General features: G+C 38.0%; 1 protein-coding gene across 1 annotated transcript; it reads right to left on the bottom strand.

Annotated features, from left to right (window-relative positions):
* Nucleotides 1-312: 312 nt before the first annotated feature.
* LOC140857085 (uncharacterized) lies at nucleotides 313-1,125 on the bottom strand. The gene is made up of 3 exons (XM_073255367.1): nucleotides 1,057-1,125; nucleotides 604-963; nucleotides 313-503 (listed from the first exon to the last, which is right to left on the bottom strand). The coding sequence occupies exons 1-3, from the start codon at nucleotides 1,111-1,113 to the stop codon at nucleotides 426-428; spliced, it is 495 nt and encodes a 164-aa protein (XP_073111468.1). The 5' UTR covers nucleotides 1,114-1,125; the 3' UTR covers nucleotides 313-425.
* Between the last annotated feature and the right edge of the window lie 16,227 nt (nucleotides 1,126-17,352).

Raw genomic sequence — 17,352 nt, 5'->3', positions numbered from 1 at the left:
ATTTACGACGCTTTAAAGCGTCGCAAAAGACAAATTTAACGACGCTTATAAGCGTCGTTAAAGGTTTTAAGAGGAAAAAAAAAATACAAATATTATTTAAAAAAAAAATAATACAATACATTCCTGTACGAAATCATATCACACCTGTACAATACAATAAACATGTACAATCACCACATTCACATTCACACCTGTACAATCACCATCATTCACATCACCTGTACAATACAATAAACATGTACAATCACCACATTCACATTCACACCTGTACAATCACCATCATTCACATCAAAAGCAAGCTGAAATAGAAAATTTAATCAAACCAAAAGACAATATTTTATATAAATAAAAATAAAGTACTAATCGTCCATTACAATCAAGAGTAATATAAATAAATATAAAAATACAACAAAAATAAAATAACATCAATCTGCAGGCGGATGGTCGTCGTTGTCTCCACGTGACGTGCCGCTATCTCGATGGGTGCCTGATATGCCAGGAGCCTACAAAAAATATATCAAAAGCATGATTTGCATATCTATAAATAAAATATATAAATCATTAAATTAATACAAAAATATATATTTAATATTATGTGTTTACCTGAGATGAACCATACATCTCTAATAAAGATGTAAGGCGATCAATCTGTCCCCTCATGGCCTGCATCTCGGCACGGCTCTGTCGCATCTCCTCCATCTCAGCGGCACGACTCTGTCTAATCTCCTGTATCTCCGCCTCGAGTCTGCGAACGCGTGAATCCTGAGCATCTGTTGCAGCATGCTGCGTATATCTACTAACCTCAGATAACTGAGTGGGGGTGACTCCTACTCCATAACCCCTCACTCGGCCGTAGCGCTCTGGTCCCATCAACTCTGTGAATACCTCGGCCTCGATACGGCTCTGCTGCGTAGATGCTGCGGACTCGTCGTCACGCTCCGCAATGAGAGATGTAGCCCTCTCCTGTATTTTTTTTGAAAACAAGAGTTATACATTAATAGCTAACAAAATTAAATTTAAATCATTGCAAAAAATATAATATTAACAATGCCGTACATATAAATCTCTCGACTCATCTCGAACAAAAGTAACATCCTGATGAGTATGAGTCATCCGGTAAAACTCCACTTGTCCGGGTTCCCTCCCATGCTCATCCTCCTACACAAATAATTTCAATTTTAAGCAAACAGTTATGATAATTTAAAAAAATATATGAGTATCATGATACAAACATGGTCCACGATACATAATGATATTAGTTATATAAATATTTGAACATAAAAATTAAAAGTTAATTATGAAAGTTTAAGGAACATACAAACTTCTGTCGGAGTCGTGCATAACTCTTCGACCCCGATGTATGAGGAACAGACTGAGCTGCTCGTGCAGCTCTAACAATAGCAGAATAAGTCTGTAAAATAAAGTAAAGAACTTGTTATATATACAATATATAATAAAAATCAATATTTTTATAAAATATTTAAGAAAAAAAGATAATAAACAGATAATATACCTGTGCCCTCTCGGAGAACCAGTAATGAACCAACTCCATCCACTGATGAGGGGGTACATCAGGAGGACAATTCCTAGCAACCTCCTCCTCTGTCATACCCTGTCTCATATAGTCCTTCTTCAATTGTGCTTTATATTCTTTCCATTTGCGGTTGAGAGACTTCATTACAAAATCATGAGTGGATGGAGGGAGAACAAACTTGCTCTATAAAAAAAAAGTTAAATGAAATAAATTATATAAATGATTAACAATTAATATACAGTATGAACATCAATTCATTACCTCTATAACTCGGAGGAGCTCAACTTTGTACGTTGGAAGCATGTCATTCCATTTTGCATAGCCCAACGGACATAGCTGAGGCCTCCGAGCAACAGTCCCCAAAAATGAAGTCAATAAGCAGGCAGCTTTCTTAATTGGCTGACCTAGCTGATTGCACTCCACAACAATCCTCTCGCCCTTACGCATCTGCCACACATCTCGTACTACTGTGGGTCCGCATCTGGGGCGTACTCTCCCGGATCCGTCTGCAAAAAATACATAAAAGTAACTATATCATAAATATACATAAAATGAAATAAAAAAAAATTACATGAAAGACAATATATACCCTGCACGTGTATCTCATCATCTGGCTGATGAACAGGAGGATCGTGCTGTGCTGATGATGAAGGACAGGGCTCAGAATGCTGTGCAGCTGAACTGGCCTCAGGCTGCTGTGCTGAAGAAGACGTACCGGCCTCTGTCTGTGAAAACTGGAACTGCATACCAGCATATCGTCCCCTGCGACGCATGATGTCACCTAGCATTTATATAAATAAAAGGTAGAATCAGTTAATATATGGAGTAAAATAACACAATAATTAATGCAAAATATATACATCATAAATAATTATTACCAGTAACAATCAAGCAGTAGTGTTTTCTTCGAATTCTGTTCTAACCAACGTCGTCGTAGCATTTAAATCATCAGCTGGCACAAAATTGTAGGGCATACATTGTGTATAAGTGTTATCGTCATCATCCTCCACTTGGTTTCCCATATCATATAAGTCTCTAGGTTTTGTTTTGATGACAGTAAACCAATCTTTATCTTTTGCGTCTTGTACATAAAATACTTGACGAGCTTGAGATGAAAAAATGAATGGGTCATCCTTCAATAACACACCAGTGTGTATCAACCTTGAAAAATTTACAAGTGTAAATCCATTTGCATCTTGTTTCAAACCCCTTGGTGAGTTTATGTCTATCCAATCACATCTAAACAGTACTACTTTAAATTTTCCATAATAATCCAACTCATAGATATCTTTAAGTGCACCATAATAGGATTTTCCATCCGCTTCCACCATAACACCGCTATTCTGTGTTTTTCTAAATTTCTCCCGTTCTCTAGTATGAAATTTAAAGCCATTTATTATGAAACCATTATATCTATTCACAATCTTGTTAGGTCCTCGAGCAAGAGCTATTAGTTCATCTGACTTATTTGTCTCCATCATCTTTGATACCTAACAAAAAATGATATGACGAAGTACAGTTGAGTTATCTGATATTAAATATGTATCAAAAATTAATATATCCAATAATTAAATATAAATCACACTTGATTCGAAAGCCACATAGGGAATAACTCGACCAACCATCGCTGTTCAATCCTTGCATTAGGACGAATGTTATGATTGGCTCGTCTCTGATAAATTAAAAATTCACTGCATAAAATATAAATATATCATTTAGAACATTATATCTAATATAAAATTTAAATTTTGATGTCATTCCTTAAATATACTAACCTGCGATGGTCAGATATTATGTCACTATGAAGTAACACATAACGATGTGCTTGTGCTAAGGATTTTTGATCAAGTACAATACCTTCACCTCTTCCCAAGAATTTTCCAGCAGTTAAGAACTTATACAGTTCTGCATTCTCCACAAAGTCATTATGCCGTTGAGGTCGACTAAAAATAGTCTCTACACCTTGAAGATATCTTGAACAAAATGTCAAACATTCATCCGCAATATATGCTTCAGCAATCGAGCCTTCAGGATAGGCTCTATTTCGCACATAATCTTTAAGACGCACAAGATACCTTCAAGAATTAAATATTTATTAAAATATCAGTATGCTGTTGTTTCTAATAAAATTATCAAAAGATTTAAGGTTTGTAATAATACCTCTCAATAGGATACATCCATCTATAATGTACCGGTCCACCAACTTTAACTTCTGAAGCTAGGTGAACGAGCAGATGTACCATAATAGTGAAAAATCCAGGAGAAAAAATCTTTTCCATCTGGCAAAGTGTAATTGCAATATCCGATTCTAACTGATCAAGTTCCCGAGGATCAATAACTTTGGAACATAATGCCTTGAAGAATGACGATAATCGAAGTACAATTGTAACAACTTGTTTCGGCAATGACGATCTTAAAGCTATTGGAAAAATATCTTGCATCAATATGTGACCATCATGACTTTTAAGATTTGAAAGTTTTCGATCCTTTAGATGCACACATCGTGAAATATTCGATGCATATCCATCGGGTACTTTGATACTTTTCAAAACTCCCAAAAAATTATCCTTTTCTCGAGCAGACATTGTGTAACATGCAGGAGGCACATAAATTCTATCATTAGCAAGCATTTTAGGATGAAGTTCCTGTCGGATACCCATTTCTTTTAAATCAAGACGTGCCTTCATGTTATCTTTGCTCTTTCCATCAAGGTTTAAAAATGTTCCAAGTAAATTATCGCAAACATTCTTCTCTATATGCATGACATCAAGATTGTGCCGAATAAGATTATGTTTCCAATAAGGTAAGTCAAAAAAGATACTTCGTTTTTTCCATAAATGTTTACTTGGCTGTTGTGTAGATGCTATCTGTGTGTCTTCCTCATTTTCATCCTCGAAATAATTGTCTGGATCTTGAAACAACTCTGCATCTATAGTACTGATACTGACTTCCTCTGGTAACCCTTCGTGCACTGAGCTTTCAACATCATTCCTTCCTCTTTTTTTAGAGGACTTTGAGTGCTTACCATAGCTGTAATTCATGCCATCCATTTGTCTATGAACATCAGTTCCAGAAGGTGGAATAGGGGCACATCCCAATTCTATAGTACCATCAAACAAATCTTTCTGAAATCGAAACGGATGATTTGCTTCCAACCATCGACGATGTCCCATGTAACAAAATTTACCTCCATGTTTTAACCAAATTGAATGTGTTGAATCTCCACAACAAGGACATGCGACCCGTCCCTTTGTACTCCAGCCAGATAAATTGGCATATGCTGGAAAATCATTAATAGTCCATAACAAAGCTGCCCGTAGTTTAAATGTTTGGTCGTTGGAAGCATCAAATGCATCAACACCCTCCCACAACTATTTCAATTCCTCTATCAAAGGCTGTAGAAAAATATCAATATCATTGCCTGGACCCTTATCTCCTGGAATAACCATTGACAAGATAAGTGATGATTGTTTCATGCACATCCACGGTGGCAAATTGTAAGGTATCAAAACGACTGGCCAAGTGCTGTAGGTAGAACTCAGGGTCCGAAATGGATTGAAGCCATCAGAAGCTAAGCCAAACCTAACACTGCGAACATCAGAGGCAAAATCAGGATGCCTATCATCAAATGCTTTCCATTGAAGACTATCTGCAGGATGTCTCAACATTCCATCCTTTGTACGTCCTTCATGATGCCATCTCATTGATGAAGCTGTTTTTGATGATGCATAAATCCTTTTCAATCTAGGTATAAGAGGAAAGTAACGCAATACCTTGGCCGGTTTCTTTTTACTCTGCGTTGCATCCAATTCATTCAGTACATCATCTCGATCTTCTTTTTGTGTTATCCATCTTGAAGATCCACATACATTGCATGACTCTTGATTAGCATTTTCACCCCGATATAACATACAATCTTTCGGACAACTATGAATCTTTTCGTATCCAAGATTCAATTCCTTTACTACTTTCTTGGCTTCATAATACGATGGTGGTAAACGAGTGCTTTCTGGAAATGCATCCTTTAATAACTTGAGCAGCATGGTAAAACTCTTTCCAGACCATCCATTCAAATATTTTATATGAAATAAATGTATAAGAAAAGAAATCTTAGAAAATTTTGTACAACCCGGATATAATTCTTCGTCTGCATCTTTCATTAAGGTGTGATAACGAGCTGTCTCATCATTAGATGTATGTATGGGCTCCTCAACATGCATACGTTCCGTATGCGTACATCCATCAAACATCCCAACTGTTTCTTGTATACTACTGGATTCTCCTAAATTTTGAACATCAAATCCAAAAGCATCTGTGATCAAACCCCTTATATCATCATCTCTTGCAGAATTGTCTTCTAGGCTAGTGGATCCGCAATGAGTCAAGGGTTGGTTACATGATGATGGCAACATAGATTCTCCATGAAAAATTCAGTCGGTATAACCTCTTAAAAAACCATTCCATACCAAATGTTCTTCAACATTTTGTGGATCTAAAGAAGAACTATTTACACATTTCCGACATGGACATAAAATCTTTTCATTCAAACTACTTTTCTCCATACCAAATTTAATGAAGTCATGAACTCCATCTAAATATTCTTTACTATTCCTTGGTTTATTTATCCAACTTTTGTCCATTGTAGGATAAAACTGACCGAACTTGCAATTTATCTAAAAATAAAAAAAAATTATACAATCTATATTAATGCAATGAGTAAAAAATATCAGTCATTTCATAAAATCCAAAAAAATAACAGCTAGATAAAGTTTACATAGTAAATGCTTGCTATCATCAACTAATAGGTAAAGAAGGTCTTATCCCATTCAGAAAATATATTAATTCTATAGGTCAATTACAAAAATCAAATGATATGCAACAAGAGCCGAAAAAAATTTCGGCAGCATTTCCCCTTAGTTCTTCCGTATAGGAAGAACAAAAGAAAAATACCATCCGAAATTTTTTCCGAACCTCTCAGCATACCATTTGATTATGGTAATGACCTATAGAATTACTCACATTTTCCAAACTGTCCATACTGGACAATCAATTGATCAATGTACATAATTCTTTTATCCGTACAAAAATAAATAAATGTACGGATATAATAGAATATGTACATTAATCAAAAGACGGGTCTATGTTTCGATGCAATGTAATTTTTGATGTCATATTATTTACATTTTATGGAAAGGCAGAAAAGTTGAAGATTTGAGTCCTTCGTAGGTGGTACCAAGAAGAGATGCACATAATATAATATTTGCAATACAACTTTTGCAGCTTTGCAGAAAGAGATTGTTATTTATTATTTTTATTATCATTTAGATGCATATTAACTATTCAATTTGATATTCATGATCTTTCATAACTGCAATCCTGTGAAGTGGAGTAACTGGAGTTTTGAACCTGAACCACCCTGCTACCCAACTAGAGTCTGGACCTAAGTGTACGGCTGACACCAGATTACCAATTAAAAGAACATTAATAAGATTGCATAAATTCCTAGAGAAAATTCTTTAATAAAATTATAATCTTTTAAGGTTGTCTCCTGGTCTTCAATTGGCGACTTGATATTTAAAGCTTGATGTCCAAAGAAATAACTAATGGGAGATGTGTGAAAATCTGCCTATTTTTCTCAATAAATAAATGTATAATTCAAAGAAAGAAAGAAAGAGATGTAGGGATGTAAATTCCACTTGTTAATTTCAATTCTAGAAGAGCCGAAACTTCTTCGTCAGTGACTTCAGCTCTAACTCCATATAATTTTAACTTCTTTATTTTTTAATTCATTGTTTCCTTTATGCTTTTGCTTCCGTCTTTTTCTTTTCTTTTGGTTTTGTTTTCTATTTTGATTTGAAGGTCACCATAAACTAATTTGCATGAACACGTCATCTCGCTGCAATGCTTGCTTTCACCTTCAACCTGTGCAAACTTCTCAGTGCAATCTCCAACATCTAAGTGTAACTACACCGCTCTTCATTTCTCTAGACTAATTTTTTCATTTGATGATTTTTTTTTTTTTTGTTTTGTGAAAAAAGATGCTAAATGTTCCTAGATATATTAATTTTCACGAAACCCTTCAAATTCAATAAAAGAAGCATGAAAAACTTGTAAGAAATATGTAAATCGAACTAACAAACTTAGGCATGCATGAATAGTTGTATTCATTCTTGGATGCATGCAGCATAAGAAGAGCTAAAGTGGGTATTTGAACAAGCATAGTTCACATAGCTACCTGTAAAGGAATCTCCAAGAATATCAAAGTCTTGTTGTGTTTGAGTAAGAAAATCCCACACCCACCCAAGACTCGAGGAACAGTAAGTTGGCCTCTACAAAATTATAAGTTAACAATAATTAGTGTGTTTATTTTGGTTAACAAAAACAAATGCTTATTCAATAGTTATTGCTCCGTGTCATGTTAATGTGAATGATTGGCATGCAGGTAAAGAACATATTTTGTAATTAAAGAAGAATTTTTTCAATAAAAAATTCTCAAATCCTATAAAATATCATGCTTCTACCGAGATTAAGCTCTTGGAACCTCAGGGGACCAACTCACACCGCTGCAGCTCGCACAAAATCCCATATGAGAAAACCCCAATCGGGACCTAAGAAACCCATCCGATCTCCCTCAATGCTCTCCTTCCCACAAATCTCCAAACAAGAGAAAAAAATAAAAAGAAAATGAAGCGATAACAAAAAAAAATGATCAAACTAGGTGGGAAAAAGCTTACCTTTTAATTTTTTTCTTCCTTCGTTTTAGCTGATCTTTCCTACATTTTCCCCTGGTGCTTCCCCTGTTTCTTTCCGTTCTGAGGAGTCTCAATCGGGTGGGACCGTGGGAGGCTTGGGGCGGCCAAATAGGGAAGCGTGGATGATGGCCAAGGTTTTATGTTTTTTTTTTTTTTTTTAGGTTAAAAAGATGGCAACTTCATACTACCAAATGTATCAGAAACAAAAAAAACTCCTCCCTCAGAGCAATAGATTGACACAACAGACCTAAATACAGCACCAAAATGAGGAATGTGGATGACAGACCCTTAAACACTGTAACATGAAATTAAACAACTCAAAATTTCTGTGGAGATTTTGAAAAGAAGAATGAATGAAAAGAAAAACAAGTGAAATGGGGAAAATATTTTACCTTTCAAAATTTCTGTGGAGCGGCCGAGCAGGGGCTTCGTTTCCCTTTAATTTGGGGTGGCCGAATGGCGAAGTGGGATGGTGGGAAGCTTGGAGCAGCCGAACAAGGGAAGGAGGAGGAGGAGGGCCGGTTCACCGACGGCGTATGGCTTGGACCTCGCGGGCGCGGCGTCGACGGACGCGGCAGCAGAGGGGAGCGGCGGACGGAGGTGAGGCGTGGACGGCGGGTGCGCGTGGACGGCGGGTGCGGTGCCGGCGGCGGAGATGGGCCGGGGTCGGCTGAGGAACGGGTGGAAAATAAGGAACGGCTGAGGAACGGCGGCGGTAGATAGATTAGGGCACGGCGGTAGATAGATTAGGGCACGGGAGGAGGGTGGTATTAAACGAACCTACCGACGCTTTTTAGCATCGTTAAAATGCGTCGGTATTTTATTTATTTAACGACGCTTTTGCTAAAAGCGTCGGCGTTGACACGCACATAGTTTACGACGCTTTTAAGCGTCGTTAAAGAACGACGCTTTTTAAAAGCGTCGGCAGGTTAGCGCAACCTGCCGACGCTTCCCAAAAGCGTCGGCAAAAAAAGTCGTTAATGGCCTCTTTTTTTGTAGTGACGATAGGGGGGGTCATTTATATTGGTGGTTTGCATTGCAGTGTAATCCCAACTAAATCTTTCTAACTAGATTTTTACTTTCATTTTCAAGAAAGCAAATTTTTTAAAGAAAAAAATGCAATACTTCTACAAGAATAGCTCAGTTCCCTTAAAATGTACATGGTCTTTTTTTTTTTTTTTTGTTGTCGTTGGTGGGGGTGGGGGGGGGATAATAATGGCTGGGAAATTAATAAGGCTTAATTACGCATAAAGTCCGGAACTTTTTGGAGATTTTCAATTTCATCTTAAATTTTTATTTCGTGTAATCAGATCATCGAACTTTCAAATTTCATCAATTCGGATCCTGGTTGTAATTTCTATTAGCCTATCGTGACGAAGTTATAATGTGGCTTGTTTATATAACAAAAATCTGCTTATATGACAAAAACTAATGATGGACTAGAATAGTGGCTTTTATTCCCCAAATTAGCCCCTCTTCAGTTAGGATTTTGACCTAAAAATTTTCTTCCTCTTCATCCTCCTCCTCTTCATCCTCAGCCCAAACGACAGAAAAGTAGATGCAATTTTAGAGATCTTTGACATCGCTTTGATAGTCGACAGCATTGAGATCTCGCTCTTGAACTTATCACTGATCTCGAAGAAATTGCTCTGGATTCCAGTGATTCTTAGTGACTTCACTACCACAGCCTCACCAAAGTATCCGGAGGCCACCAGATCGAAGGAATTGGAACTCCGACCATAATCGAAAGGCGAGGAATTCGTCTCTGAAGGGTTGGGGTTCGGGGACCCCAGCGATAGGGCGAGGAAGGAGACTATGTCCTAGAATTAGTAGATTCGGATTTTGGTGAGCTTAGAGAGGTCCTCTTTGATGCCCTTCATCGGGGTTCCGAGCTCTATGGGGCGGTCCTCGTTAGATTCTGCTGCTTTGAATGGTGACTCTCAGGACAATCTCTGAGGCTTCTCCTTTCTCTTCTCATTGTTACCGTCACCATTATCGAAGCTCAGAGAACTCACGAGAGACCTCATTAGCCACGACATTATCTTCCTCCTCCCTTCTTTTTGTTCAATATGGAGAAGGGAAGCATTGGCTGGAAGGCGTGTGGATTTATTTATACTGCTATTGTAGTGGATGGAGAACATGATTTATGAATCGATTTTTGCCATATAAGCAGTTTTTTTTCATAAAGACAAGTCACATCATAGCTCCGTCGATCATATGAGGCTGACAGAAATCACAACCAGGACTGAATTAAAGAAATTTAAAAATTTGATGACCTAATTGTATGAAATAAAAATTTAAGGTGACATTGAAATTCCTAAAAAATTTAAGATTTTATGCATAATTAAGCTAATTAATAATGAATCCAATAAATAAGTAATTATAAGATAATCTTTTTGTCTTAAAATCTACTCAGTCAAACAGCAAGAAAGCAGCATAGCTGAAATTTCTCTATCGACGAATCCAGCTTGAAAACAAAGTCATCCTTAAACCACTTGACAACCAGGTAATCCAAGTTGTCATGCTACATGAAGTCGTATATCTCTCCTCTCTGTCTCACACACATTCTTGGCTTTGGATCAAAATCTTGTGTATAAGCTGGAATCACTAACCGTGTTTCTTATGAAATTTAAGTGGCCAGATATTGTATATTGTCTCTCTCTGTTTTCTTCTTCCTTTTTCTTTCTTTTTTTCATTTTCCTTTTTCTTTGTTTGATGTGAAGGGAGGGTCAAACCACCCATTTTTCATTGAAGGACACATGCACAAGTGTGTGTGTCCATACATAGATGTATGCAGAGGTGTTATGCTACAAAGGGAATTTGTGTTGCCAGACACCGAGGGGGTGTTGGTCGTAGCAGTTCCCGAGGTACAAACAAAATTTGGTTTTTAGCAATGAATTTTATTTTGAATAGATTTTTTTTTTTGTGTTCCCACCTCGGCTGCATTTTGGCTGCCGCTTAATCTCCAACTTTTTTGGATGTTTTCTGTCCTTTTTCACACCCCTCTGTACATCCTTTCTCGATTCTTTTCTTTGCTCTTATACTCTCTTATCAAATAAGTAATCCTAACTGAAAGAGGAATTGGTCCAACCATGTGCTAGCAAGGTTACTATGAACCAATGAGTTTCTCTAAACCCAATTGATACTTCATAAGCTCCATTACTAATTTCAGACCTAATCCCTTTGTTGTGTGACCTCATAGGTTCAATTCTATCTGGTAGTGAGAAATACAATGATCTCTGTCATCGTATCATTGAAATTCTTTTCAATAGGTCGGAATAATTTTACTCTAACTCAATAAGGATTGTCGATCTAGAACAACCCTAGTGAGCTCTCACAATCTATCAGTGACACCTGCAGTATGTAGTGACAATCCAATAGAACTGAAATGAACCTCTAGGTGTAATTAACGTATGATTCAGTCCTTCTATCATGAGTCCCGACTAGATGGTAGGTCATGATATGTCGTCAAATCTCAACATCAGTCATATGATAGATTCGATTAGCTCAAGTCCAGTTGTGACTTTTATGAAAACTCTTTTCCATCAATCACACTGCTATAGCCACAGACTCTTGGACTTAGCCTCTCAAATCTCATAGGACTACTCCTCTTTATCAAGATCAATAGATCCTATCTTGATGCGCACCCTACTCCTACAGTAGACCAACTGTCGCCAACATCTACTATAAGATTTTATTGAGACCCATGTTATATGTCAATCAAACTCTAGCAGCCTCACTGTGAGTAGTAGTACTATCTCAAGTCAAAAGATCAGTCATACAACTACAGCATCGAGACAATCACTGACGATTGAATAGAAATCCAAGTGATCTCTCGTATGGCCACGCTCAGTGCTAGTTGTTCTCTAATAACTATTCGCACTTGTCGCTCTGTGTCTCTACACAGTAGACTAGAGACTCGTCTATCTTAAAGGAAGCGATTTGTGTGCCAGTCTATCTGAATCTATCACCGTCCTCATGATGATCCTATGATCGAAAGTCTTTAAGAATTAAATACATGTCTCTAATTCTCAATACTTTGAGAATATGTATCGAAACTAATTCCATAGATGATTCAAGGAACATTACACTTGAATGAAAAAGAACTTATCTTTTTATTGATCATATCAATATATTAAGTATAAAATTATACCCTAGATATATTACAATTTGTCAGCCATATTAGCTTCTAGGACATACATTTAACAATCTTCCACTTGGACTAAAGCCAATTGGCCACAAACTAAGTCCCATCTTTTCAAGATGGATTTTCATTCTCAGTTGGTTCAACTTCTTAGTCAGCGGTTCTGTCACGTTATCCGTGGAGTCTACTCTTCGCACCTCAACATGTTTCTTTTTGAGGTAGTCGTATAATATGATAACGCCGCTCGATGTGCTTGAATTTCTGATGAGACCTCGGCTCCTTAGCAAGTGCTATGGCTCCATTGTTGTAGCAGTACTGTGGTATGACATCTGATGTCATAATTTCAAGTTTCACAATGATCTTTTTGAACCAGAAGCCTTCTTTTGCAGCATCTAAAGTAGTGACATACTCAGCCTCTGTGGTCGAATCTGCTATGATGGATTATTTGGAACTCTTCCAGCTGACTGCACCACCATTGCAAACGAACATATTCTGATGTAGACTTTCTATCATTTGGATCAGACATAAAATCTGAGTCAGTATACCCCTCGACTCGCAAGTCAGAATCACCTCCAAAAATTAAGAACAAATCTTTAGTCCTTCTCAAGTATTTAAGGATGTTCTTCACAGCTATCCAGTGCTCCTCATATGGATTCGATGATACTACTCGTGACACTCACAGCAAAGGCAATATCAGGTCAAGTACATAGCATGGCGTACATGAGAATTTCTATTACAGAAGCATAAGAAATTCTTCTCATGCACTGAATCTCCTCAGATGTGGTCAAACACATCATCTTGGAGAGACGAATACCATGCCAAAGAGGTAAGAGACCTCTTTTGTAGTTTTTCATGTGGAACCTCTTCAGCACCTTCTCTATGTATAGCTTTTATAACAGATCAAGTATCCGTTTAGGTCTATCCCTATAGACTTTTATTCTGAGAATATATGATGCTTCTCCTAGATCTTTTATGGAGAATTTTTTGGATAACCATCTTTTGACTGTGGTCAGCATGGGAATATCATTCCCAATAAGGAGAATATCATCCACATACAGTATGAGAAAGGTGATTGCACTCTCACTGATCCTCTTGTATACACAAAGTTTCTCTTCATTTTTGATGAAATCAAATAATTTGATTGCCTCATCAAAACGATGGTTCCAACTTGAGAAGTTGCTTTAATCCGTATATGGACCTTTGCAGCTTGCAGACTCTGTGATCACCATCATCGAATGTGAAACCCATAGGTTGCTCCATATAAATATCTTCCTCAAGATATCCATTCAGGAAGTTAGTTTTTACATCCATCTATCAGATTTCATAATCATAGTGAGCTGCAACAACAAGCAAAGTGTGGACGGATTTCAGCATGGCTACAAGCGAGAAGGTTTTCTGATAGTCAATGCCCTCGCACTGACTATAATCTTTAGCCACCAGCCTAGCTTTATAGGTCTCTACCTTACATCGGTACCTATCTTTCATTTGTAGATCCATTTACATCTAATAGGTAAATACCTTCAGGTGGATCTACTAAAGTCCAGACTTGGGTCGAGTGCATTGAGTCAATTTCTAACTTCATAGCATCTAACCATTTTTCAAAATTGATGTCAGACATCGCCTCGTCAAAAGTACTGGGATCATCATCATGACCCCTATCTCCCATAAGAAATATTTTTTTTACTTCCTCCGTAAGCATTCCATGTATCTTTCAGGAGGTCGGGAGATCCTACTAGATCTACGAGATGGCAGAGGAACATCAACTACTGGCTCATGGACTACGAGTTCCTGAGAACTATAGCTTTGAGCTCTTCAGAGACATTCTCTTCGAGCTCTACTAACCTTCCACTGCCGCCATCCTAGATAAATTATTTTTCTAGGAACATGGCATTTTGACTCATAATCACATTGTGATTTTGTAGAAAGTAGAAGTAGTATCCCATGGATTCTTTTGGATATCCTATAAAGTGAGTTATAATAGATCTATTCTCCAACTTTTCAGCCATCTGTCTCTTGACATAGGCCGGACATCCTCAAGTCTTAAAATAACTTAGACTCGACTTCTTACCGAATCATATCTCATACGGTGTGGTAGAAACAGACTTTGAAGGAACCCTATTCAACAAATGAATGACAGTTAACAAAGCATGTCCCCAAAGAAATAAGGATAGATCAGTGAAGCTCATCATAGATCTGATCATATCCAATAGGATCCTGTTCCTCCTTTCGGATACTCCGTTGAGCTGAGGTATTCCAAGAGGAGTCCACTAGAAACTATGCCGTTGTCCTTAAGATATCTCAAAAATTTTGACTAAGGTATTCACCTCCTCGATCAGATCGAAGAACCTTAACGGATTTATCTGTCTACTTTTCTACTTCATGCTTGAATTCTTTGAACTTTTTAAAGGCCTCAAACTTGTGTTTCATAAGATACACATATCTATACCAGATAGGTCATCAGTAATGGTAATGAAGTAGTTGTAACCACCCTTAGCCTGCACATCAAATGGCCACACACATCGGTGTGTACTAGGGCAAGTAACTCTGTGGCCCTTTCCTCATGTCCCATAAAGGGTAACTTGATCATCTTTCCTCAAAGGTAAGATTCACAAGCTAGATACGACTCTGGACAAAGAGAGTCAAGGATCCCACCCTTTTTCAATTTGTTTATCCTGTCATCTCTAATATGGCCTAGTCTATGGTGCCACAAGTACTTCTGGTTAATCTCATCTCTGGGTCTCTTTTGACCTACGGCACTCACTATTTGCTCATTTAGGTTCACATCGCATCAACATGTAAGTGATAAAGACTGTCAATTAAAAGATCTCATGTAATCAATTTATTTCATAAATAAATAGAATAAAAATTTTTATTGAAACTAATTTCAAAACCTTCTTGTCTAGCACAGATACAGAAATTAAATTTCGATTAGCTACACATAAAAATATTTCAGACACCATCCGATTTCTCTTGTTCTTCCTATCAGTCGGAAGATGCATAGCCTCGATGAGTCATCTGGTCAGTGATGGATTGGCCAGGTCCGACTCACTAGCAAAAATTCTAATGTTGAAGAAGGTGGGGAGGCCTGTAGATGACCCATCATCAGCAAAAGTAGCTGGTGCCTTCCCTTGGTCTCCAGTCGGTGGTCGCGTGCTTGAGACCACCATGAAGTTAGTGCTCGACTTCGCCCGAGATCGATCAGCTGGAGGAACAGCTGGCACAGTAGCAGATTGTTCGGGTTTGACCGTGACTTTTTATTCAGCCCGAACCCCTATTAATGGAGCCGCTGATGGTTCTGCTGCGGCTTCTTCATCTCACCATCCTGACTCCAATGGATGGCACTTCAGTTGGAGGAAGCATTGTCGAAGCCGACAATGCTCGGATCGACTGGGGGGCTGCCTTCGACAGAACATCGAATTCCTTTGTTGGTACTGATGAGGAACCAACCTGATTTTTTTTCGATGGTCGAGAGAATCCAGCATCGGTCACTGTCCTCTTCTTGACAGCATGCGTGAGAATGTCAGTAGCCAAAACTCGTGCCCTCATCCACATAGCTACAATCAAAAGATAAAGATTAGTACAAAATTTAGAAACATACAAAAAAAATGAAGTGACCGACTATATTATGCCTAAAGGAGTTACCGAACTAAGTCTGATATTATAGAGAGCCTGTTCGGTCATCAGCTCTCACTGTGGTGGAACTTTGTATCTTTTAATCGGAGGAAGTCTTTTCGATCAACAGCATCCACCTGACTATTCTCATTGGAGCCGATTCTCGGATCGCCCCAGCACGAAGGAAAGCCCCAAAGAGATGAAGAAGAAGTAAAGAAAAATGGATTCTTCCATCCATGAATGGACGAAGGAAGATCGGAGATGAAAGAAAGACTCTTCCTCGAGTTGAAAAACCACCAACTTTTGGCCTTGGGGTGAAGACGGAGAACAAAGAAAGCCCGAAATCGAGAAGGGTGAGGATCAATCAGGATAAGGTGACAAAACAAAGCAAAACTGATAATCAACCGAATAGAGTTCAGAGCCAGCTAAGCAGGACAAAGACCATAATAATCAAGAAGATTCAAGATGAACTCCGAAATCGAAAATCAAAAATTAGCCCAAAGGTCCTCAACATAAAATGCAATATGGTCCGGAGGAGGAGAATTGATCTGACTATCCAGATCAGGAGTGGAAAGCTGATATTGCTCCAGGATACGATATTATTTTTGGAGCCATTCAACATTGGGCTCGGATAAGAAAGGGACTTCCGACTCCAGATCTGAAGGAGAATCATCAATCAGATTCTCCGACCGACTATTTCGAGAAGATGAAGCTTTCTTACTGCTACTTGCCATTGAAAATGAGAACAAAAAAAGAAAAAAAAATCCTAAAAGAAGAGAATGAGAACTCGACCTAGAGCTACAGATTTCGCAAGGAACAAGAAAACTTGGGAAGCTCCTAATACTAGGGAGGGGGCAAAACCTTTTGTTGCAGAGAAAAATGACGAATGCAAAAGTAAAAAATCTAAATGAAATTGATTAAATATATATGACCTCTCAACGGTCCGGATGAAGTTACTCAAATTAGGATCTCCTTAGATATCGACATGTAGCTACATCAAGACCAACTATTGATTGGATGGTTCGATGCACCTACTCCCAGATCACGCCACCTCACTATTATCCGCATGAATGGCATAGAGCTAATGGCATCTAGACATGTGGCCGAAGTCTACTAGTCAGAATCAAAATTTGGATTCTCCGGACTTCAAATTATCTTCCCGAAATGACATCCCAATAATGATCTCACAGATATCGAAATGACAAAATGGCTGAGACCTTTTGTATTTAGAAAAATTATTAATGTCTGCAATCGAATCGGGACTCGAGGCAACACGTGACAAACTCTCTTCGTTCAACGTGATAGACCAC

This window comes from Elaeis guineensis, chromosome 4 (assembly GCF_000442705.2).
Source record: "Elaeis guineensis isolate ETL-2024a chromosome 4, EG11, whole genome shotgun sequence".
In the NCBI taxonomy this organism is placed as follows: domain Eukaryota; kingdom Viridiplantae; phylum Streptophyta; class Magnoliopsida; order Arecales; family Arecaceae; genus Elaeis; species Elaeis guineensis.
This window is presented reverse-complemented; position numbering and strand designations above follow the sequence as displayed.

What these genes read in the sequence shown, in the direction of transcription:
- LOC140857085 (XM_073255367.1), bottom strand. Translation starts at nt 1,113, where the DNA reads ATGACTCATACTCATCAGGATGTTACTTTTGTTCGAGATGAGTCGAGA. An exon ending in ATGAGTCGAGAGATTTATAT is followed by an intron (nt 964 to 1,056) that starts GTACGGCATTGT and finishes AAAAAAATACAG; the next exon opens with GAGAGGGCTACATCTCTCAT. An exon ending in AGATGTATGGTTCATCTCAG is followed by an intron (nt 504 to 603) that starts GTAAACACATAA and finishes TATTTTTTGTAG; the next exon opens with GCTCCTGGCATATCAGGCAC.